We start from the raw sequence: 26,239 nt of genomic DNA, 5'->3' as shown, positions 1-26,239 counted from the left end.
TGCTCTCATTACAGCCACCTGTTTCATAACCTTTAGAGGAAGTGCTAAGAACTTAACTGACTTTCAGTCTCATTAGCTTCTCTAATGCTAATGATTTTTCAGCTTCTTTTTCTCCCTTAATGTGTTATACTTGATTTCTGAGATTTCTGTGTGAGTTACCATAAAGACAGACACAAAATACATGCTTAATTTCCCTATAGTGGCTTTATTCCCCAATATAATTCCTCTTGCTTCAGTGTGTATGGGACTCATGATAGCTTTTCCTTTTTACATTTCTATGGAAGATTTTACCGTCTATTTTTATGTTCTTGAGTGGACTACTGACATCTTACCTTTTCTTTTCAATATTTTGCCACCTTTTGCTACCTCTGCAAGTTTCCCAATCCTAAGGCATGCAGCTTGTTTTGGAAATGTTCTAAACCTTTTCCTTTGATCTGACACTAACTTTAACTTGATAACCGTGGTTACACTGCATTCTCTGGTTGGGGTTCGGCCGTTCTCCGATCTTGGCAATCCATTCGCTGAGGTTTCGGCACCATACGAGGAGATATCACCAGTGTGTGTTCAGCCTCCTTCAGCATAGCCTCCAGCTGCTCCAAGACGTCCTTGACCCTGCCACCGGTGGGAGGGAGGAGGGAAACTAACACACTTTGTAGCCATAGATATGCCTTTGTCTCTCTTATAATAGAATTCCCTATCACTATCGCTCTTACAGTTCTTTCTGTGCAGCGCTGCCCTGTAAAGTGACGCAAACTGGACTGTTGCTGCTGTTTTATCCTCGGAAGCTGATCCCCACAACAGTATCCAACATGGTACTGTATACCTACTTGAGAGGGTTTTGTTCCCCATCTACTCCTCCTCCGTCCATTATGATTATGGAAGTCAGCAGTCACTCTTACTGGAGGAAACCTAATTGCAGATGTACAATCTCAACACTTGGCTGGCCAAAAATTCATCAGAAATCAATACTCCTCTAGTTTTAGTGCATAAGTGGATGTTGTAGTGTTTAACGGGTATAAGCACTGGGCTTTTTTCTGGATCAGACATTGCAGACTCTCGTGTTGCAAGTTGAATGGTTTGGTTATGCATGAGCTTCCAGCTGACAGGACTCAGAGTCAAAGGAAACTTTAAGAGCTACTGAAAAGAGATGAAACAATTGGCATTCGATTTGTGATGTGTAGTCAGTAGATGCAAATTAATAATGCAGAGGCAAGGGAAGTGCACGATTTTTGTACTGTTATCTCTGGTCAATATATGAATCACATATTTTGTGATGCAACATCTAAAAGTAAAAATGCTTTGTTCCTGCATTTCTGTCAGATGATAATACTGGTCTAATGTTTTAAGAAAACCCCCTACTTGGCTGTCAGCCAATCTGTTAAAATCTTCAAAAATCCTGCATTCTAGAAGTGTGATTTATATGGTGCATATTTTTCTTTCTGTTGGTAAATCTTTCATCATTTTGTTTTGTTTACTTATGCCTCACGGATTGTCTTTGAACACTAAGTTGACAGCATTTCATTAAAATCTCTTTTTGCCTTTAACAAATGCCTCACATGGATATAGCAGCAATTTGTACAGCTGCTCCTCATCTTTCATGACATTAGAGCTGTTTTTCTTGGCGGTATAGAGTTGTGTTTGGTTTGGGAAGAGGAGGGGCAGCTGGAATTTCAAAGTATTGTGGAAACTCGCTATATATCAAGTCTTTGTTTTGGTTCGACTGTGAGTGAAACCACACATTCAGTTACCTGCCTCTGTTCCTGCTGGTCTACTGATTGGAATCAACACTGTCAACATCAACCCACCCTGCAGCTTTGACCAGTTTCAGTCTGAGGACTGAACATGAGGCCACTTCAGAAGGACATGCAGCTCCAAAACCTCAGCTGCCTCATCATCAGCTCTGCCCCCAGGCCTTGGTTTACAAGCAGCCTGGAGAAATAGAAGTGCAAACAGCTACGAGGAATTCTGCAGATGCTGGAAATTCAAGCAACACACACAAAATGCTGGTGGAACGCAGCAGGCCAGGCAGCATCTATAGAGAGAAGCACAGTCGATGTTTCAGGCCGAGACCCTTCGTCAGGACTAACTGAAAGAAGGGCTAGTAAGAGATTTAAAAGTACGAGGGGGAGGGGGAGATCCAAAATGATAGGAGAAGACAGGAGGGGGAGGGATAGAGCTAATAGCTGGAAAGTTGTTTGGCAAAAGGGATATGAGGCTAGAGAAAGGAGAGGATCATGGGACAGGAGGCCTAGGGAGAAAGAAAGGGGGAGAGAAGCGGCAGAGGAAGATGGAGGGCAGGCTACCCAGATGGAATATAAGGTGTTGTTCCTCCAACCTGAGTGTGGCTTCATCTTGACGGTAGAGGAGGCCGTGGAAAGACATGTCAGAATGGGAATGGGATGTGGAATTAAAATGTGTGGCCACTGGGAGATCCTCCAACCTGATGGCATGAACATTGACTTCTCTAACTTCCATTAATGCCCCTCCTCCCATTCTCACCCCATTCCTTATTTATTTATTTATTTGTTTGTTTGTTATTTTTTATTTTTTCCTTTTCTTTCCTCTCCGTCTCTTTTTCTCTCTCTCTGTCCCTCTCAGAATAACTCCTTGCCTGCTCTCCATCTTCCTCTGGCGACCCCTTCCCCCTTTCTTTCTCCCTAGGCCTCCCGTCGCATGATCCTCTCATATCCCTTTTACCAATCAGCTGCCCAGCTCTTGGCTCCATTCCTCCCCCTCCTGTCTTCTCCTATCATTTTGGATCTCCCCCTCCCCCTCCCACTTTCAAATCTCTTAATATCTCTTCTTTCAGTTAGTCCTGACGAAGGGTCTCGGCTGTGCTTCTTCCTAGAGATGCTGCCTGGCCTGCTGCGTTCCACCAGCAATTTGTATGTGGTGCAAACAGATATCTTCCCACCATCGCTTTTGATCTACTCACTAGAGCTTTCTTGTCATCTATACCACTAGCTTTTAACTATTTAATTAATAATTAAAATGTTAAACTTGATTTATTTAATTGGCTTTCAATTCTCTGATGGTTATAGAAGTGGCATCTTGCTGTTCCCAATTGGAATGTTGTTAGTAATGATTCCCAAATATTCATTTACCTGTCATCAGTGTATCGGCATTTTAGAATTTGAATTAGGGTTTGCCTTTTTGGTCTCTGAGTTGCTCTCAATCTTTGCCTTGGCAAAATTTTGGGTCCAGTTTGCCAACACACCTTTGATCCCATTGGCTTTAACCTTCTGCACCACCTGACCACGTGGGACTCGTGAAAAGCCTTGCTAAAGTCCCTTTAGAGTCTGAAGGTCTGGGTTCCAAACCTATTTATGCCATGGACCAATACCATTAAGTAAGGGGACCATTGTCCCCAGGTTTGGAACCCCTGCTTTAGACAATGTCTACCTCCCTGCCTTCATCAACTTCTTCATCTATATTCTCAGTTAACTTCTCAAAAATTCAGTCAGGTGTGTGAGACAAGATTTCCCCTGTATAAAACCATGCTGACACCCCCAGTCAGTCCCTGCCTTTTTCTTAGTTTAATCTTTTTTAAAATTTATTACAAACAAACAAAAAAACTAAAAAAAAAAAGCACATCCACAAAAACCACAACCATTACAAAATCAAATTAAATATTGAACAGCAAAAGGGAGAAAAATATAAAGAGACTGTGTAAACATACACAGCAGAGATGCACCACACCAAAAAACCTCAGTCCTCACCCCGTAAGAAAGTCCAATTCAAGGCCCCATATCCTTTCAAAGATGTTCCCTCTGTCCTCATTACATAGTCTCAGTCTCTCCAAATGTAAAGTATTTGCCAGTTCTCTCAGCCACAGATCGTACATAGGCACAGAGTCCATTTTCCACGTTTGCAGGATTAACTTCTTAGCAATCACCATTCCAAATAATACAGCCATTTTTTTCATACATATTGGCTGAAGATAGGGAGCTTGTTGCTCCAAGGATGGCTATGACAGGTCTGGTTCCCACCCCTTCCCAAAAGCCTCAGAGAAACAGTGAAAAATACTTTTCCAGTATGCATAAAGCTTACAACATGACCAGAATAAATGTGACAAGTTACTGTTCACAGATTTACATCTATTACAAACTGGTGAAACATCAGGGTAGAAACTGTGCAACTTTTCTTTGGAATAATGGAGTCTATGTCTTGTTTTAAACTGTATAAGTCTGTGTCTGACGTTGACCGAACCATCATGTATACTCTTTAAATACTCATCCCAGACCTCCTCTGTCAGTTCTATACCCAATTCACCCACCCATGCCTGTTTAAAACCTGCAGTATTGACCCGAGCTCCATTATGTAGGATCTAATAAAAATAGGATACCGCACTAGAGTAATAGGATCAAATTTTTTTCTTGCCTCCAGGGACTCATGTTTGTCTAAAACCTTGAAGTTAGGTATATATTTCCTAACACAATCTCGAATTTTTAAATATCTAAAAAAACTAGATGCAGGAATATTGTAAACTGCTTGTAACTGTTCCAATGAGGCAAAGTTTCCATTAATATATCGGTCACCTACACTACAGATGCCTACATTACACCTACACTACAGGTCCAGATGGTTTTAGCATGGAATTCTTCAAAGTATTTGGTCTAAAATTGTCACCTCTGCTCTTACGAATGTTGAATCACTCTAGGATAGCTTCCAGATTGCCACCCACTTTATGTAAAGCCAATATTTCTCTGATTCCAAAACCAGGCCGTGATCCCGAGGTGGTTTCATCATATTGCCCCATTTTGCTGCTGCCCATTGAAACCAATATTCTTGGGAAAGTCCTGGCCAATAGGTTAAAAGAATGCATTTGTTCTGTTATTCATCCAGATCAAACTGGCTTCATGCCAGGTAGACATATGCATTTTAATTTGCATTGTCATTTCAATATTTTATATACAAAACATGCAGAAGAGGCTGTAGTCATTTCACTAGATGCACAATGTGCACTTGACCAAGTGGAATGGCCATATATGTTGTCTGCACTTAAGAAATTTGGATTTGGACCATCTTTCATTAAATAGATTGAGGTAATTTATTCACATCCATCTGCTTCTATTATCACTAATCAGAATATTTCTTCCCCTTTTGCAATTCATCGTGGGACTCGTCAAGGCTGCCCCCTTCTCCGTTTTTGTTTGCAGTTATCATTGAGCCACTGGCTGTTAGCGTCAGACAGGACCCTTTGATATCTCCCATCGATATGCATGGACATAAACGTCACCTTTCGTCATACGTTGACGATGTCCTTTTATATATCTCCAGCCCACAAACATCAATACCCGCCCTTCTGACTCTCATTAATAATTTTGGTAGTTTCTCAGGTTTCTCTATTAATTGGGATAAGAGTGAACTAATGCCAGTCACTGCAGTGGTTAATACAGCATATTTACAGTCTTTTCCCTTTAAAATAACTTATGATAATATTTCCTATCTTGGTGTGACTATTACAAAAAACCCAGATGACCTTTTGCAAGTGAATTGGCGAAACAAAGCTGAGCAGGTTAAACGCAATATTGACTTTTGGAAAACCCTTCTAATTTCTTTAGTGGGGAGGATTAATGCAATCAAGATGATTGTTCTGCCACGATTTCTTCATCTTTTCCAATCAATTCCATGTTTTATTCCTCTGTCATATCTTAAGCACGTGAGCACGTGGCCAAGTGGTTAAGGTATTGGACTAGCTGCTTGAAGGTCGTGAGTTCGAGCCCCAGCCGAGGGAACGTGTTGTGTCCTTGAGCAAGGCACTTAATCACACATTGCTCTGCGGCGACACTGGTGCCAAGCTGTATGGGTCCTAATGCCCTTTCCTTGGACAACATTGGTGTCGTGGAGAGGGGAGACTTGTAGCATGGGCAACTGCTGGTCTTCCATACAACCTTGCCCAGGCCTGTGCCCTGGAGAGTGAAGACTTTCCAGGCGCAGATCCATGGTCTCGCAAGACTAACGGATGCCTTTATTTTAAGCAATTGGATTCAATTATTATACACTTCATTTGGAATTATAAAGCCACTAGAATTACTAAAAAACACTTGTCAAAGCCCAAGGAAGCAGGTGGTTTTGCCCTACCGAATGTTAAAATGTATTACTGGGCTGCCCACCTATCCATTCTTGCATGGTGGAAAAAAGGCCCACCCTCTACCTTAGACTCCTGCCCAGCATGGTTACTCATAGAGCGAATGCTTTGTAAGAAGACTTCCTTACCAGCTCTCCTTAATAGCCCCACTGCAGTTAATAAGTCACATTTTAGTAACAGCTTCATGGTTGGCAGCACTATAAGAATTTGGAAGCAGATTCAACTACACATTAAGGCCCCAAAAACTTATATTGACACTCCGATTTGTGACAATCATTCCTTTTTGCCTGGCCTGAATGATACTGTTTTTTCTACCCGGTCCCTGCCTTTTTAAATGATCATTAATCCTATTCCTTAATTGTTTTTGTCTTACTTGATGCAATAAATGCTTTTCATTGAGCTCTCCCAAACACATTTACTATCTAGTGACCTGAGTTTGAAAATGGGCACTCACGTAAAAGGATTGGGCAGGGTTGATCATGGGTTTATGAAAAGGACATTATTTAGATTGTATTTTTGGGATTGTAACTAGAAGAGTCAGCAAGGATGTGCCAATGGATTTAAGACAATAAGGCCATAAGATAAGGAGCAGAATTAGACCAACTTGGCCCAGTGAGTCTGCTCCATCATTTCATCATGGCTGTTCCAGTTTTCCTCTCAGCCCCAATCTCCTGCCTTCTCCCATATCCCTTCATGGCCTGACCAATCAAGACTATCAATCCCTGCCTTAAATATACATAAAGACTTGGCTTCCACAGCTGGCTGTGGCAAAGAATTCCACAGATTCACCACACTCTAGCGAAAGAAATTCCTTCTCCTCTCCGTCCTAAAAGGACGCCCCTCTACTCTGAGACGGTGTCCTCTGATCTTAGGCTCTCCCATCATAGGAAGCATCCTCTCCACATCCACTCTATCAAGGCCTTTCACCATTCAACAGGCTTCAATGAGGTCACCCCTTATTCTTCTGAATTGTAGTGAACACAGGCCCAGAGACCATCAAACACTCTTCATATGACAAGCCATTCATTTTTGTGAACTCCTTTGAACCCTCTCCAGCTTCAGCTTCTAAGATAAAGGGCCTAAAACTGCTCATAATACTCCAAGTGAGGCCTCACCAGTGCTTTATAAAGTCTCAACATTACATCCTTGCTTTTTTATTCTAGACCTCTTGAAACGAATGCTAACATTACATTTACCTTCTTCACCTTAGACTCAATCTGCAAATTAACCCTTAGGAATCCTGCACAAGGATTCCCAAGTCCCTCTGCACTTCAGCTTTTTGTATTTTCTCTTCATTTAGTAAATAGTCAACCCTTTAATTATTTTTCTACCAAAGTGTATGACCATACATTCCCAACACTGTATTCCATCTGCCATTTCTTTGCCCATTCTCCTAATCTATCTAGTCCTTCTATAGCCTCTCTATTTCCTCAGAACTACCTGCCCTTCCACCTATCTTCATAGTGTCTGCAAATTTTGCAACAAAGACTTCAATTCCATCATTGACATATAACATAAAAACAATCAGTTCCAACACAAGCCCCTGTGGAACACCACTAGTCACCAGCAGCCAATAAGAAAACACTCCCACTCTTTGCCTCCTGCCAATCAGCCACTGCTTTATCCATGCCAGAATCTTTCCTGTAATACCATGGGCTCATAGCATCTTAAGCAGCCTCATGAATGGCACTTTGTTTTAAAGGCCTTCTGAAAATCCAAGTACACAACATCAACCAATTCTCCTTTGTCTATCTTGCTCATTATTTCTTCAAAGAATTCCAACAGATTTGTCAGGCAAGATTTTCCCAGAGGAAACCATGCTGACTACAGCCTATTTGATCATGTGCCGCCAAGTACCCTGAGACCTCATCCTTAATAATTGACTCCAACATTTTCCCAACCACAGAGGTCAGTCTAACTGGCCTATAGTTTCTGGAATGATATTTGCGATTTCCAGTCTTCTGGAACCTTTCCAGCATCTTGTGATTCTTGAAAAATCATTACTCATGCCTCCATGATCTCTTCAGCCACCTCTTTCAGACCGCTGGGGTGTACGCCATCTGGTCCAGGTGACTCATTTACCTTCAGACCTTTCAGCTTTCCGAGAACTTTCTCTCTAGTTATAGCAACTTCACACACTTCATGACCCCTGACAGCTGGAACTTCCACCATACTGCTAATATGTGAAGACTGATGCAAAATACTTATTCAGTTTATCCGCTATTTCGTTATCCCCCATTACTACCTCTCCAGCATCATTTTCCAGCAGTCCGATATCCACTCTCGCCTCTCTTTTACACTTTATGTATCTGAAGAAACTTCTGGTATCCTCTTTAGTATTATTTGCTAGCATACTTTTGTGTTCTATCGTTACTTTATCAATGACATATTTAGTTGCCTTCTGTTGGTTTTTAAAAGTACCCCAATCCTCTTAATTTCCCAGTAATTTTTGCTTAATTATGTGCCCTCTCTTTGGCTTTTCTGTTGACTTTGACTTATCTTGTTAGCTATCGTCATATCATCTTTTCTTTAGAATACTTCTTTCTCTTTGGGATGTATATATTCTCGTGCCTTCCAAATTGCTTCCAGAAATTCCAGCCATCCCTGCTCTGCTGTCATCGCTTCCAGTGTTCTTTTCCAATTAATTCTGGCCAACTCCTCACTCATGCCTCTGTAATTCTCTTTACTTCACTATAATACTGATACCTCTGACTTTAACTTCTCCTTCTCAAATTTCAGGGTGAATTTGATCATATTATGATCACTTTCTCCTAAGGGGTCTTTTACTGTAAGCTCTCTAATCAATTCTGGTTTATTACACAGCATCCAATCCAGAATAGCTGTTACCCTAGTGGGCTCAACGATGAGCTGCTCTAAAAAACCATCCTGCAGGCACTCCAGAATTTCCCCCTCCTGGAATCCAGCACCAACTGGATTTTCCCAATCTATCTGCATATTGAAGTCCCCAATGACCATTGCAACATCGCCCATTTGGCATGCATTTTCCATCTCTCCTCGTGATTTGCAGGCGACATCCTTATTACTGTTTGGGGGTCTGTATACAACTCCCATCAGAGTCTTTTTATCCTTACAGTTCCTTAGCTCTATCCACAATGATTCAACACCTTCCAACCCTATGTTGTCTCTTTCTAATGATCTGATTTCATTTTTCAACCAACAGAGCAACACCACCTCCTCTGCTTTTCTGCCTGTCTTTTCAATACAATGTGTATCCTTGGACATTAAGCGCCCAGCTATAATCTTCTTTCAGCCATGATTCGGTGATGCCTACAACATCATACCTGCCAATCTGCAACAATGCGGTGTTCATCTACCTTATTCCGTATACTGCGCCCATTCAGATATAACACCTTCAGTCCTATATTTACCCTTTTCAATTTTGTCCACCTTTTACCTTGCAACACATCCTGTTGACTGCAATTTTGCCCTGTCAACAGCCTCTCCTCACTACACATCGCCTCTGTTTGTAAACCAGCTACCCCACCTTCAGCACTATTTTCCACCTTTCCTACGACACTACTTGCATATTCAGCTCAGGACACTAGTTGCACCATGCTCAGCCTTTAATTTCTAATTTTATCTGAGGTCTTACCAACATCTGCCTCCTCAACCCCTCCACTAACTGTTCTGGCACTCTGGTTCCCATCCCCCTGCAACTCTAGTTTACACCCCACCATGCAGCATTAATAAACCTTCCCACCAGGATATTAGTCCCCCTCCAGTGCAGGTGAAAACCGTCCCATCTGTACAGGTCCCACCTTCCCTGGAAGAGAATTCAATAATCCAAAACTCTTAAGCCCTCCCTCTTATACCCACTCCTTAGCCATGTATTAAACTATATAATCTTCCAAGTTCTGGCCTCACTAGCATGTGGCATGGGTAGCAATCCTGAGATCATCACTGTGGAGGTCCTGCCCTTTAACTTAGCACATAACTCCCTGAATTCCCTATGCAGAACCTCATCACTCATCCTACCCATGTCATTGGTGCCTACATGGACCAAGACTTCTGGCTGTTCACCATCCCACTTAAGAATGCTGAGGACTTGATCTGAGATATCCCGGACCCTGGCACCCAGGAGGCAACATACCAGCTGGGAATTTCATTCTCACCTACAGAACCTCCTGTCTATTCCCCTACCTAATGAAACCCCTATCACCACAGTGTGCCTCTTCTCCTCTCACCCCACTTCCCTTCTGAGTCACAGAGGCAGACTCAACCACTGTGACTTTCCTCTGTTAGATCATCCAAAGTGATATACCTGTTGTTGAGGGGGGATGGCCACAGGAGTACTCTGCACTGGCTCCTTAACCCTTTTCCCCTTCCTAACTGTCACTCAGTCTCCTGAGTTCTGCACCTTGGGTGTAACTACCTCTCTGTATGTCCTATCTATCAGCCCTTCAGCCTCCCGAATGATCCAGAGTTCATCCAGTTCCAGCTCCAACTCCTTCACATGAATTGTTAGAAGCCGCAGCTGGATGCACTTGGAGGTGTGGTTGTCAGGGACGCTGGAGATCTCCCTGCCTTTCCACATCCCACAAGAGGAGCATTTCACTATTCTGCCTGGCAGCTCTACTGTCCTAGCTGAGCAGATATAAAGAAGAGAAGGGAAAAAAATAGCTGTTCTTTCCTTTGCTTTCTTTGACTGAAGCTGGATCCTGGACTTCTTGTCAGATCACCAGCAGGTAGTGAGAGTGGGCTCCCTCACCTCTGCCCCCTGATTCTCAACACAGGAGCCCCTCAGGGCTGTGTACTAAGTCCCCTCCTTTACTCCCTGTATACCCATGACTGCATCACCACCCACAGCTCGAATCTACTAATTAAATTTGCCAATGACACTAAATTGATTGGCCTAATCTCAAACAATAATGAAGTGGCCTACAGGGAAGAAGTCATCCCTTTGACACAGTGGTGTCAAGAAAACAACCTCTCCCTCAATGTCGCAAAAACAAAGGAGCTGCTTGTGGGTTACAGGAGGAATGGAGACGGGCTAACTCCTATTGACATCAATGGATCTGGCTTGAGAGGGTAAACAGCTTTAAGTTCCTTGGCATCCACATCACCGAGGACCTCGTGGTTTGTACACACCAGCTGTGTGGTGAAAAAGGCACACCAGCGCCTCTTGCATCCCAGACGGTAGACTAAGTTTGGTATGGGCCCCCAAATACTTTCTACAGGGGCACAATTGAGAGCATCCTGACTGGCTGCATCACTGCCTGGTATGGGAACTGTACCTCCCTTTATCACGGGATTCTGCAGAGAGTGGTGCAGACAGCCCAGCGCATCCGTAGTTGTGAACTTCCCATGATCCAGGATATTTACAAAGACAGGTGTGAAAAAAGGGGCCTGAGGGATCATTGGGGACCTGAGTCACCCCAATCACAATCTATTCCAGCTGCTACCATCTGGGAAATGGTACCACAGCATAAAAGCCAGGACCAACAGGGACAGCTTCTTCCACCAGGTCATCAGACTGATTAACTCACGCTGATTTGAGTGCATTTCTATGTTACATTGACTGTTCTATTTATCATAAATTACTACGGTTGCACATTGCACGTTCAGATGGAGATGTAAAGTAAAGGATTTTACTCCTTATGCACGTGAAGGACGTAAGAAATAAAGTCAATTCAATTCAATTCTTCGCGGAAGCCTCGAAGAGTGGAAGTCTCAAGATCACCACTCAGACAATGGCCCACCTTCCTTTAATTTGCTCTTGCTAATCAATCCTTAACACCGACTGGATGCTGGTCAAAGCTCTTTTTCGCTGTAGTGACCTGCTGCTGCCATGCTGTGCTTAGATTTTTCAGAAGGTCTTTAACAGGGTTCAACAGAGGTTATTTAACATAATTAGAAGACATGGTATTGGGAGTAAATTATGGATTAATTAGTTAATAAAAGACAGGGATTAGTAATGCGGGTTACTTTCAGGCTGAGAGGGTTAACCTGTAAGGTACTGCAATGATTGTTGCTGGGGCTCCAGCTGTTCACAGTCTTTTGATCCCGAAAGCCTTTGATTTAATGATGGGATCATGCAGAGCTGGTTGATGTTACAAAATCGAGTAGTGGTGTAGACTCTGAAGAGGTAAATAAATGAGAAAATGAGATAAGATATGGAAAGTGTGAGGCAATGTGCTCAGGGAAGAAAATATAGAAGAGTATTTGTATTAAATTGTGAGAGATTGATCCAGGCAGAATCTGCTGTGGTTGGTAGCTCATCTAGGAGAAAGAAAACTCTGATCTCAAACCTCCGCTACCTTGAGGCTATATCCACTCAAAGAGAAAACTTGAGGAAAAATCCAGAGCTGGTGTCCCTAAGGCAGATCTATGTTGAGTTCAGAACTAAGTTTATTGTCACCTCCTAAGTTTATTATCACATTGACATTCCCTCCTTATCACCAGCATGTGTCATGAAATTTGTTAACTTAGCAGCAGCAGTTCAATGGAATATATTATATAGAAAATAAGTAAATAAATTGCAGTGTTTGTATATTGAATAGATTAAAAGCCATGCAAAAATAGAAATAATATATATTAAAAAAGTGAGGCCATGTTCAAGGGTTCATTGTCCATTTAGGAATCAGATGGCAGAGGGGAAGAAGCTGTTCCTGAATCGCTGAGTGTGTGTCTTCAGGCTTCTGTACCTCCTAGCTGATGGTAACAGTGAGAAAAGAACATGCCCTGGGTGCTGGAGGTCCTTAATAATGGACGCGGCCTTTCTGCCACATGGCTCATTGAAGATGTCCTGGGTACTTTGTAGGCTAGTGCCCAAGATGGAGCCAACTAAATTTACAACTTTCTGCAGCTTCTTTTGGTCCTGTGCAGTAGCCCCCACCCACCCATACCAGACAGTGATGTAGCCAGTCAGAATGCCCTCCACTGCTCTCAACACTGATTGGCAACTCCTGCGACGCCACAGGTGCCAAATTGTATTGGTTTCAGCCATTCCTTTGGATTCATTAGCTGCATTGAGAAGGGGAGCCAGCTGCGTGGGCAACAGCTTGCTCTCTAAATCATATGGCACTGGCTTGCGTATCGACCGAATGCACGCAGGTAGGACACTACATCCATGGTTAACCCCAGCCAATGGATGGCCTCAACAAGAGGCTGGAAGATGTAATGTTCAGAGGAACTTGGATGCCCGAATCTGTAAAAATTCTTATGATTGATCCAGTGAGCAGTTAGGAAGGCAAATAAACACTCACAATATGCTGGAGGAACTCAGCAGGTCGGGCAGCATCTGTGGAAATGATGAGTCAACGTTTCGGGCCTGAACCCTTCATCAGGGCTGAAGAGGGAGGGGGCAGAGGCCCTATAAAGAAGGTGGGGGGAGGGTTGGAAGGAGATGTCTGGTAGGTTCCAGGTGAAAAACCAGTAAGGGGAAAGATAAAGGGGTGGGGGAGGGGAAGCAGGGAGGGGACAGGCAGGAAAGGTGAAGAAGGAATGGAGGACAGCACAATGGGTAGTAGAAGGAGGCGGAACCATAAGGGAGGTGATAGGCAGCTGGGGGAGGGGGCACAGTGACATAGGGATAGGGGAAGGGAGGGGGAGGGAATTACCGGAAGTTGGAGAATTCTATGTTCATACCAAGGGGCTGGAGACTACCTAGACGGTATATGAAGTGTTGCTCCTTCAACCTGAGTTTAGCCTCATCATGGAAGTAGAGGAGGCCATGTATGGACATATCCGAATGGGAATGGGAAGCAGAGTTGAAGTGGGTGGCAACCGGGAGATCCTGTCTGTTGTGGCGGACAGAGCGGAGGTGCTCGACGAAGCGGTCCCCCATATACTTCATATACCGTCTAGGTAGTCTCCAGCCCCTTGGTATGAACATAGAATTCTCCAACTTCCGGTAATTCCCTCCCCCTCCCTTCTCCTCTCCCTATTTCACTCTGCCCCCTCTCCCAACTACCTATCACCTCCCTCATGGTTCTGCCTCCTCCTACTACCCATTGTGCTGTCCCCTATTCCTTCTTCACCTTTCCTGCCTGTCACCTCCCTGCTTCCCCTCCCCCACCCCTTTATCTTTCCCCTTACTGGTTTTTCACCCGGAACCTACCGGCCTTCTCCTTCCCACCCTCCCCCCACCTTCTTTATAGGGCCTCTGCCCCTTCCCTCTTCAGTCCTGACGAAGGGTTCCGGCCCGAAACGTTGACTTATCGTTTCCACGGATGCTGCCCGACCTGCTGAGTTCCTCCAGCGTGTTGTCAGTGTTGCTTTGACCCCAGCATCTGCAGAGTATTTTGTGTTTAGGAAGACAAATAGGCCTTTATTGAGTGCAGAAGTAGAAACATCTTGCTTCAATTATATAGTTCCAGTGAGACCACATCTGGAATACTTGCTAGCCTCTCGACCTAAGGAAGGACTATCTGTTGGTGATTAAGAAGTAAATGAAAGGTTTATCAAGATTGATCCTGAGCTGATGATTTTGTCATATGAGGAGAAATCAAGCAGCCTGTGACTGTACTGACTTCAGTTTGAGAAAATGAGACATGACTCATTGAGACAAATTTCCACAGAGCCTGACTGCATAGATGCAGACATGATGCGTCCTTTGGCTTGCCTCATAAGGGTTGGTAATTCGGGATAGATATGAAAGGATATTGCTTTACAGATGACAATGAATCTTTGAAAATCGGCACTCAACATGACTCTAAAGGCTCAGTCTTCAATTATGCTCAAGGAAGGCAATGGTAGATCTTTAGACGTTAGGGGGTTGGTGAGATATGGGGTAAATACAAGAAAGGTCAGCCATGGCCTTACTGAACAGCGTATCAGGCACATTATCTTCTGTCTAATGCACACTATTATTTGATGGTCATATACATAAAAGTTTCATTATGCGTGAAACTGCACTGGGCCATCACTTTCAACACTGCTCCAGCCTACTGAAAATCTTTGAATAATGTAAACGGTTCCAGCAATAACTTTCCATAAAGCAACAAGTGCCTGGGGCATTGGATGAGCAGCACATGTTACTGCAGGCAGGCCAAGCATGCTAAACGACTTTGTTCACTGTGACCACCTTCACTTCTTTGCGTGAATTTCAAGAGCCTTGTAGGTCATGTTGGTTGGATTTGGACTTCAACCAAAGTGAAGAAGACATTTCAAACTCGTACTGTTTAACTGTTTTCACCCCTGATTGTGAGCTTTGAGGGTTGGGACTGAGGAGGAGAAGAAATTGTGATTTCATACACTGGCCAGCAAGCTGGGGGCAGGGGGTGGAATTTGGAGAAGTTGGAGGTTGGTGCCAGGTACCTGAGTCTGCAGAAAATGTCTGAGAAGGGTTTAGGGGGGCGTTATGGTTGAGTGGAGGGTATGGAAACCTATTTTACATTACAAAATAAATTTTAGTTTTTACAAGAATCAAAGTAAAAGAAGTTGAATAGGCTGTAAAATCACTTGACAGTTCACTAAAGGAGGAACAAGAGATCCTGCAGATACTGGAAATCTGGTGCAACACACACAAAATGTTGGAGGAACTCAGCAGGTCAGGCAGCAACTGAGGGAGGATCTCGGCCCAATACATCAACTGTTCATTCCTCCCTATAGATGCTGCTTGAATTGCAGATTCCTCCAGCATTTTGCGTGTGTTGCAACCAGTCCACTAAGCTAATATTTCATTTCATTGCTCTGGGTGATGTCTGAACACTTGCACTTCCCATGAACTTTTTGTGGACTCTTGATTGGCATGTTCTAGGATACTATACTCCCTACAGAACATCGGACATGAATGTACTCAGAAGGAACAGCTACAATAATCAGGCAGAATAGAATGTACTAGGATAATGAATTCAGTGATAAACTGGTAAAAAAATCAAAATACAGAGAGGGAAATTATAACTGGATTGAGAGGAATAACAAGACAAAATGAAAAAGTAAAATAACGATTCAATTTTTTTGAAACCTTGAGTGATTATTAAAAGAATGAGACTTCATAGAATTACAGTTAATATTCAAGTGGTTGGCAATAGCTGAGAACTAAATCCGAGTTACAAGAGAACTTGCATTAGACTGTACGAATTCTTTGAAGTTATTCCTCATCCATTACGTCAGCACAGAAGCTTTGTTCCATACACTTGAATGGTCAGATGTTTTCAGGAATCTACTGCTTCGGGCTGCACCTTCTCACTTCCAAGAATTAACCTTACTTGTGCAGTTGCTGATAAAGTAACTGCTCTCCAGAAACCCACTCATTGCTAAGCTAAATTCCAGCTTTCTAGTAAAGAGCTGTAATCAATATTGTCAGGATGGAAATCTAGAACCAAACACTAAATACTGCCAGGACTAAGGCCATTTGGCAATAGAGGAAGTACAAAATTGATTACAGCAACAAGCTAGTTTTTAACAAATTACTCCTTTGTAATCAAGCTGTTAGGTAAACTTCAAAAATGCAAAGAAATATTTTGATATTATGAATTATTAATCTAGTTCACACTTGAAGGCTTATTAAGTTGACTCTTTGAAATTAACAGGTAGTTTACTCATGGTCCATCTATGAATGGAACCAATTTATGTTCTTTTCACAGATAACTAGAAATAAAGGAAATCCAGTGAGAAAGAATCAGCTGGTTATTATTAAGGAGCAGCACTCTCTGTATCTTGTACAGCAGTAGGGAGATTACAATTATCTACCAATATTGAGCTATCGTTAGCACTCCTCTGATTCAGATCAGATCAGATTCTCTACAATTGATATCCGGTCAACGAGGAAACGTTGACCGATGTTTGCTGAAATCATAGTTGGCAAGGTAACTTTATGTTGAGGCTGCCTGCTGTCCTCGTTTTTTTTGTTGGTTATAATGGTTAGGAAAGGAACACAATCCCACAATTCTTTTACTATGAAAAAGACAAGCTGAATTATTAATTCTGAGTGAGGGATCCTCTATATGCACGTCATCAACCTTTGATTTTCCTGATTTTAACTTTACTTTGATGTTATGATCACAGACAGTGGCTTGGTACTTATATACTGTATCTATAATTGTCACAAAACACTTAAAACCAAGACCATAATTTTCTTCTAAATTACAAAGGATACAGCTAGATTTTCAGTATGCTTCTGATGATACATAATTTACACAGAGGAATCCAAGCCTTTGTGGAATGGTCATTATTGTTTAAAATGTCACCAGTGTGAAGAGTTGTTCCTACACTTTACATCATATTCAAACAAATTTTGTATTGCATTCATCACATTTGTGATCCTCTTTCAATTTAGCTTGGAGCCAAGTATTTAATAAATTATTCTCTAGACTGCTTCATTACTTTATAATATATTTGATAAAAATGGAACAAGCAGGATGATGTCACCAAGATTTTGAGTTTTATTTTTGTTGCCTCCTACCTTAAATTTGTCCACCTCAGTCTTCAGGCATGTTGCATGATAGGACAGTACCTGTAATAGAATTAAACAAAATTAGGAAATGCATTAAAATCAGTTGTAAAATCCTCTACAAGACATTCCTAAGAGGGACAGGTTTTCATTAAAATGTTTCTCTAGGCTGTTGGAATTAAAAAAATATTTAATATCACTGAAATACTTAACATCAGTTGATGCACTAAGCATAACAGTCAGCCTATCCACGTAAGTTGCTACTTTTAAAGCCATAGTTTTTGTTGGACTTTCAACAGTAATGGGCTATAATAGAATTACTAGATTATGTTTCCATTCAATACTACAATTGCCATCAAAAATGTACAAAAGAAACGATAATATTTTGAAAGCTACAAATGATCATTATCAGCAATCATGCTATTTGATAAAACTGCTTTAGTATTTTTTAAGGGAAATATATTGCAGAAAAAAGCTAACAAATCACTTGGTCTGACCAATTATTTTAAAATAAATCAGATTACTACCATTTTCCTACATTATAGGAATACAATATAAATCAGAAACATTTGGAATCCACCTGTTGATCCAGTAAATGAAATTACACACAGAGAATTATATATAGACAACCAAGAAACATGATTAAAAAGATCAATTCTTTCTTGGAAATATTCTCTACTCCAGAGTAACAAAAAAGGTATGGAAGAGGGTGGTGAATCTCTGGAATTTGTTGCCACGGGCGGGAGTGGAGGCCAAGTCATTGGGTGTATTTAAGGCAGAGATTGATAGGTATCTGAGTAGCCAGGGCATCAAAGGTTATGGTGAGAAGGCGGAGGAGTGGGACTAAATGGGAGAATGGATCAGCTCATGATAAAATGGTGCAGCAGACTCGATGGGCCGAATGGCTAACTTCTGCTCCTTTGTCTTATGGCCTTATGGAATCCATTTTCAAATCCGTGCTACTGAACTTGTGGGCTTCTTTTTCTCCTGTGGACCTCATTCCACCTGAGGTAGACTTAGTTACCAGCTTGCAGGTGGCACACTTTTGCCACAGATTCATCCCCATTTATCCTGTTCCTGAAAACTTAATACTCGTAGAAAGACCAGAAGTGGAGAGAGTGAGCAATCTCAAGTTCCTGAGTGTCAATATCTCTGAGGACCTATTGATGCAGCTGTAAAGAAGGCAAGACAGAGACTATATTTCATTAGGAGTTTGCGGAGATTTGGTTTGTCAACTAAAACACTCGAAAACTTCTACAAATATACCGTGGAGAGCATTCTGACTGGCTGCATCACTGTCTAATATTCTGGGAGGTGTCTACTGCACAAGATTGAAATAAGTTGCAGAAACGCATCAAGGGTTACAGCCTCCATAGTATCCAAGACATCTTCTAGGCGTGGTGCTTTAGGAAGGTGGTGTCCAGCATTAAGGATCCCCACACCCAGGATATGCCTTCGTTTCATTGTTACCATCAGGAAGGAGGTTCAGAAGTCTGAAGACACCCACTCAGTGATTCAGGAACAGCTTCTTCCCCTCTGTCAGTAGATTTCTAAATGGACATGAACACGACCTCACTACCTCTTTATTTCTGTTTTTTTTTGCATTATTTATTTTAACTTAACTATTTAATAGACATATATACTTAATGTAACTCAGATTTACTCTCTCTATATTGGTCATGTATTTCATTGTACTGCTGCCGTAAAGTTTGCAAATTTCACAACATATGTTGGAGACTGGATTCTTGATTTCCTCACTTGCAGACCCCAGTCCGTTCAGATTGGCAACAACATCTCCTCCATGATCTCCATCAGTATGGGTACACCACAAGGCTGTGTGCTCAGCCCTTTGCTCTATTTTCTGTACACTTATGACTGTGAGGCTAAGCACAACTCCAATGCCATATTTAAGTTTGCTGATTAATGACTCTACGATGAGGAAACTGGAGGTCTATGAGCCAGTCCTCATAAAGGGATTAAGGTGGAGAGAGTCTGGAACTTTAAATTCCTCAATATTATCATTTCAGAAGATCTCTCCTGGGGCCAGCACATACTCTAAGTGCCATTATGAAGAAAGCACACCAGTGCCTCTATTTCCTTAGATGTATGCAAAGATTCGACATAACATATAAAACTTTGACAAACCTCTACAGATGTGTGGTGGAGAGTATATTGACTGGCTGCATCACAGCCTGGTATGGAAATGCCAATGCCATTGAACAGAAGAGCCTACAAAAAGTATTCGATATGGCCCAGTCCATCACAGGTAAAGCGCTCACCACCAGTGAGCACATTTTCAAAGAATACTCAGGAACAATTATTACCCCTCAACCATCAGGCTCTTGAACCAGAGGAGATAGCTTCACTTGCCCCATCACTGAAATGTTCGTACAACCTATGGACTCACTTTCAAGTACTCTTCATCTCATGTTTTCAATATTTATTGATTATTTATTTTTTTTCCTTTTGTAATTGCACATGTTTTTGCCTTTTGCACTTTGATTGTTTCTCCATCCTGTTGGGTGCGATCTTTCATTGATTCTATTGTGTTTCTTGGGTTTACTGAGTATGCCCAAAAGATTACAAAGCTCATTGTTGTATATGGTGACAATATGTACTTTGATGATAAATTTTCACTGAATTAACCTACTAATGAATACGTCTTTGGACAATGGGTAGAAAGTGAAGCACCTAGAAGAAACCCATGTACACATGGGAAGGATCGTACAAACTTGCTTATACAGGACACCGGAATTGAACTCTGAACCCTGACAGCCCAAGCTGTAACCGCTACGCTACTGTGGCGCCTGTTGTCATTCAAAATAAACATGACTAGTAAGGCACTGTTTACTTGGCATAGGTTTAAGCCAAGAGCAAGTTCTTGTACTCTCACATGCTTTGATGAGCAGCTGAATGTCATAAAGCATATTACCTTTGAACCTGAGTGTCTAGGTTAGCTCTCGAAGGAGATATTGATGCTATTATTCACCCACCTTAACTCCGTAACATTTAAAGTGTTTGCTTTTCTGGTAATTATCCACTACCTTTCGAAAAGCCATTAATGATTGTGCTGTCAGAAGTGTTGTTCATTGTGTACTCAATGTTCTAACGACCTTTCACTAGGCAGGCCGCACTTGGAGTACTGTCAACAGTTTTGAGCCCCATATCTCAGAAAGGATGTGTTGTCATTGGAGAGAGTCTAGAGGAGGTTCACGAGGATGATTCCAGGAATGAAGGGGTTAACATATGAGGAGTGTTTGGCATCTTTGGGCCTGTACTCACTGAAATTTAGAAGAATGGGGGTTGGGGGGGGGGATCTCATTGAAACCTATTGAATATTGAAAGGACTAGATAGGGTCCACATGGAGAAGATATTTCCTATGGTGTGGGTATCCGGAACTACAGAGCATAGCCTCATAACTGAGGGGCAACCCTTTAGAATAGAGGTAAGGAGGTATTTTTTTTAGCCAGAGAGTAGTGAATCTGTGGAATGCTCTGCCAGAGACTGTAGACTTGGCAGAGGCCAAGTCCGTGGGTATACTTAAGATCATTTCCTGAGTGGTCAGGGCATCAAAAGATATGGTGAGAAGACAGGTGTATGGAGTTGAGTGGGATACGGGATAAGTCATGATAGAAAGGTGGAGTAGATACAATGGGCTGAATGGCCTAATTCTGCTCCTATGTCTTATGGTCTTCTCCCATTGCAAGTCATCCTAAATACTATACTGTCAGTCTTAGGAATAACCCTACATAACTAATTCAATATGAACTTGATACCTTTGCTGGAGTGAAGCCTCAGAAGTAGTGTACAGGAGGAATAACAAATAATGCTCTTTCTACCCCTTGGCCCAAAATATCAATCAGGGCAGTTACAAAACACATCTGGTGGAGCCACAGCCTCACAGGTCCAGTGACCAGGTTTAATCCTGACCTCTGGTGTTGTCTGTGTGAATTTCCTCTAGGTGTTCCTGCATTCCCCCCCCCCCCCGCCCCCAAAGATATGCTGGTAGGTCACTTAACTGGTTTGCTATAAATTGGCAGGTGGTGGAACTGATGGGAAAACTAATGGGAGAATAGGATTGCTGTGAGGCTGGCATTGGACGATAGCCAGAATGGCCTCCTGTCTGTCAAGAAAATATAAAAGTTCAGTCTTTCCTGGCAAGAGAGCTAATTTTCAGGCAGACCACTGAGAAATGACAATTAGAATTTGCATATATTGCAGGACTTTTCTCGGCCCAAAATATTACAGATTATAGTCATGTTACCCTACAGGCTCCTTCACATCTGTTATCTCTTTTAAAAGTCAAGAACCACAACATGTAACTCCATTTTACTTTAAGCTGATAATGGAAGCAAGAAACACACACAAAAAATGCTGGTGAATGCAGCAGGCCAGGCAGCATCTATAGGAAGAGGTACAGTCGACGTTTCGGGCCGGGACTCTTCGTCAGGACTAACTGAAAGAAGAGCTAGTAAGAGATTTGAAAGTGGGAGGAGGAGGGGGAGATCTGAAATGATAGGAGAACACAGGAGGGGAGGGGTGGATCTAAGAGCTGGAAAGTTGATTGGCAAAAGGGATACAAGGCTAGAAAAGGGAGAGGGTCATGGGATGGGAAGCCTGGGGAGAAAGAGAAGGGGGGAAGGGGAGCCCAGAGGGTGGAGAGCAGGCAAGGAGTTATGGTGAGAGGGACAGAGGGAGAAAAAAGAGAGAGAGAGAAAAAAAGGGGGAAAATTAAAAAATATATTAAATAAATAAATAAGGGATGGGTTGTGAAGGGGAGGAGGGGCATTAACGGAAGTTAGAGAAGCCAATATTCATGCCATCAGGTTGGAGGCTGCCCAGATGGGATATAAGGTGTTGTTCCTCCAACCTGAGTGTGGCTTCATCTTGACAGTAGAGGAGGCCGTGGATAGACATATCAGAATGGGAATGGGACGTGGAATTAAAATATGTGGCCGCTGGGAGATCTTGCTTTCTCTGGCTCGTGAGTGTAGGTGTTCAGCGAAACGGTCTCCCAGCCTGCGTCGGGTCTCACCAATATATAGAAGGCCACATTGGGAGCACTGGACGCAGTATATCACCCCAGCTGACTCGCAGGTGAAGTGTCGCCTCACCTGGAAGGACTGTCTGGGACCCTGAATGGTGGTAAGGGAGGAAGTGTAAGGGCATGTGTAGCACTTGTTCCGCTTACAAAGATAAGTGCCAGGATGGAGATCGGTGGGAAGGGCTGGGGGGGATGAATGGACAAGGGAGTCGCATAGGGAGCAATCCCTGCGGAAAGCAGAAAGGGGGGTGGGTGAGGGAAAGATGAGCTTGGTGATGGGATCCCGTTGGAGGTGGTGGAAGTTACGGAGAATTATATGTTGGACCTGGAGGCTGGTGGGGTGGTAGGTGAGGACAAGGAGAGCCCTATTCCTAGTGGGGTGGCAGGAGGATGGGGTGAGAGCAGGTGTGCATCTAATGGGAGAGATGCATTTGAGAGCAGAGTTGGTGGTGGAGGAAGGGAAGCCTCTTTGTTTAAAAAAGGAAGACATCTCCTTCGTCCTGGAATGAAAAGCCTGATCCTGAGAGCAGATGCGGCGGAGACGGAGGAATTGCGAGAAGGGTGTGGCATTTTTGCAAGAGACAGGGTGGGAAGAGAAATAGTCCAGGTAACTGTGAGAGTCCGTAGGCTTATAGTAGACATCAGTAGATAAGCTGTCTCCAGAGATAGAGACAAAAAGATCAAGAAAGGGGAGGGAAGTGTCGGAAATGGACCAGGAGAACTTGAGGGCAGGGTGAAGGTTGGAAGGAAAGTTAATGAAGTCAACGAGCTCAGCATGCATGCAGGAAGCAGCGCCAATGCAGTCGCCAATGTAGCGAAGGAAAAGAGGGGGACAGATACCAGTATAGGTTTGGAACATGGATTGTTCCACAAAACCAGCAAAAAGGCAGGCATAGCTGGGACCCAAGATCTCTGTTTTAACACGATGTATAAAGATGAGCTAATACTTACATCAAGAGCTACAGATTGCTTTGCCCAGGATTTCTTCACTTGATCGTACATTATGGTATTGTTGATGCCAAGGCCACAGAAAATAACGAATGCCTGCAAATAAATATTAGCAGCCACAATGTTGAATGTGTAACTTCAGACATAAAAGAATTGCAGTGGCAGTAATTAAAACTGATGTCACAAATATTTTATTCACAATATTTAGATATCTATGGCATAAATGGCTATGTTCTTGTGCAAGCTTGCGGTGTATTTCAGATTCAGGAAGAAGCATCACTTATTTTGTATTCTTTTGCATTCAATGTAAATGTTGAACATTTTGTCCTTGGTCTTGAAAATTGATCTTGTGTGACGAGAATACACATAGATTAAAATGTTAGCTGTCCTGTGCTGGCACCAGTGGGATCAGCAGTTGGGCTGCCACCTGTCTTCAGGAGAGAGAGATAAGGAAAACAATGGAGCAGCATTTGGAGATGTTAATGAAGGGACGGGAGAGAGTAACGGAAGGAGAGCTGTCAAGGTCAGCTCCCCCTTTGAACCCTGAACTGTTTGAAGTGATGGACAGGCGATACCCCAGCAGGGGGATAAAAAGGGACAGGTTCGCTAAGGCAGGACACACACGACACCCCGAGGTAACGAGACCCTGGAAGCGGTGCGTCTCCCACAAGTCGGTGGGAAGTCTTTGGACAGCTGGTCGCGGGATCAAGCCATAGACGCTCAGGGTGGAAAGGCACGATCGGCGGGAACCTGGTGTGTGTCCACCCTTGCCTGGGTGCCGGGTTCACCGCAGAGAAACGATCGTATCTGGAAACGCAGGGGTCACGGTCGGTGACCTCAGATGACATCACAAAGGGCTCGCACGAAAGCTGACTGCGAACGTCTGTGTGTGGAAGCCGTTTGAATATTCATTCGTTTTGCTCTCTCTCTCCTTCCTCCCCACTGTCTGAGAACTGAACTGAACTAAATTGAACTGAACTTTGCGTCACTTTGAAACTGGTCATTTACCCCTAGACAATGATAGAGCTTGATTGATCCTGTTATCTTAATTCTGTGTACATGTGTGTTTATCATTGCTGAACTGTTGCATTTATTATCCTTTTGATTAGAGTACTGTGTTGCTTGTTTCTTTAATAAAACTTTCTTAGTTCTAGTAATCCAGACTCCAACTGAGTGATCCATTTCTGCTGGTTTGGCAACCCAGTTACGGGGTACGTAACACTTGTAAAAGGGAATCTGCAATTTTAAATGCTGGCTCTAATGCCCAATGGCCAACACGTCTGCACACTAACGGATCAGAGTTAACAATATCAATATCACACTAAAAGGTGGGGAAGGTCAGCAACTTCGAGTTCCTCGGTGTTCTCATTTCAGAGGATCTGTCCTGGGCCCAGTACGCAAGTGCCATTACAAAGAAAGTGGGGGAGTGTCTACTTAGAAGTATGTGGCACCTAAAACTCTGACAAACTTCTAAAGAGGTGTGGTGGAGAGTATATTGACTGGTTGCTTCACAGCCTGGTATTGAAACACCAATGCCCTTGAATGGAAAATCCTACAAAACGTAGTTGATAAGGCCCAGTGCATCATGGGCAAAGCTCTTGCCATCACTGAGCACGTCTACATGGAGTCCTGTCTGAGCAAGGCAGGGACCCCCACTACCCACGCCATGCTCTCTTCTCATTGCTTCCATCAGGAAGAAGTTACAGGAGCCTCAGGTCCCCCACCAACAAGTTCAGGAACAGTTATTACCCCTCAATCATCAGGCTCTTGAACCAGAGGAGATAACTTCACTCACTCCACTTGCCCCATCACTGAACTGTTCCTGCAACCTTTGGCCTCCATTTCAAGGACTTGTAGATGCTGATATATATGTAGTTTGATAATAAATTTACTTTGAACTTGAACTCTGAAGCATGTATTCAAAGTAGCTCAATAGCTATTATAGTCCCTGAGATATTCTAGCAATGTACAACTCATCTTACGCATATCGAAATGAATGTATATTAATATTATTGGCTCTTAAATCCTATACGTACAAGCAAAACAGCGGTTACATTTGTCGCACTTGACCCCATAGGCTGAAACTGATATCATAAGCTCAATAGCAGTTGTTCAGATTTGAGAATTCTATTAAAAATGTGCAATTTCTTTATTGATTCCTTAACTTGATGTTTTCAAATTTTTGCAGAATAACATTTGTTTTTAAATCAAAAATGTTGCTTTAAATTGAACTATAAATAAATTACCAAGATGCTGCAATAGGATAAATGCAAAATCTTAAGTTTTAAGTGTAATGTAAGCTATTAAAATTAATAACATTAAACTTCACTGTTATATACTTGGGTATATTATTATTCTTTAATTTTTTTTGTAACTATGCATTTTTTCCTGCTATCATAACTATATGTGTGATGTGTGCTGTATCTGACTGTGTTTCTGTGTTTTGCACCTGGGTTGGTTCCAGCGGAATGCTGTTTCGTTTGGCTGTATTCATGTGTATGGCTGAATGCCATGAGACGTGAACTTGAACATTGGTTCAAACTAATTATAACAAATCTGCTGATCAGTATCTAATCATTTTATATTTGAGATATTGCAGCTTCATTCAAATATTCATTAAAACATTTAAAATTGAAGACGAAAATTCAGGAATCTCAGTGCAAGCTTTAGCTTTTTAAAAAAATGTTTGCACTGAGTTTATAAACATAAATGGAAACTAATCATTTTTGTTTCATCTTTGTAACCACTCCCACCAATAAAAAATCTTTTTGTACATTATTTAAGTGCATATGGATTTAT

The 26,239-nt window shown here is 42.5% G+C and overlaps 1 protein-coding gene across 1 annotated transcript in view; it reads right to left on the bottom strand.

Moving 5' to 3' along the window:
* pde11a (phosphodiesterase 11a) overlaps nucleotides 1-26,239 on the bottom strand; it is a 249,993-nt gene that overhangs the window by 95,031 nt on the left and 128,723 nt on the right. Inside the window, exons 9-10 of the mRNA XM_072259771.1 lie at nucleotides 23,444-23,536; nucleotides 17,460-17,510 (exon numbers count right to left, since the gene is read on the bottom strand). Of these exons, the coding sequence (XP_072115872.1) occupies nucleotides 17,460-17,510; nucleotides 23,444-23,536 (144 nt within the window). The remainder of the gene's footprint in view (nucleotides 1-17,459; nucleotides 17,511-23,443; nucleotides 23,537-26,239) is intronic.

The sequence above is a fragment of the Mobula birostris genome, chromosome 6 (genome assembly GCF_030028105.1).
Source record: "Mobula birostris isolate sMobBir1 chromosome 6, sMobBir1.hap1, whole genome shotgun sequence".
In the NCBI taxonomy this organism is placed as follows: Eukaryota; Metazoa; Chordata; class Chondrichthyes; order Myliobatiformes; family Myliobatidae; genus Mobula; species Mobula birostris.
This window is presented reverse-complemented; position numbering and strand designations above follow the sequence as displayed.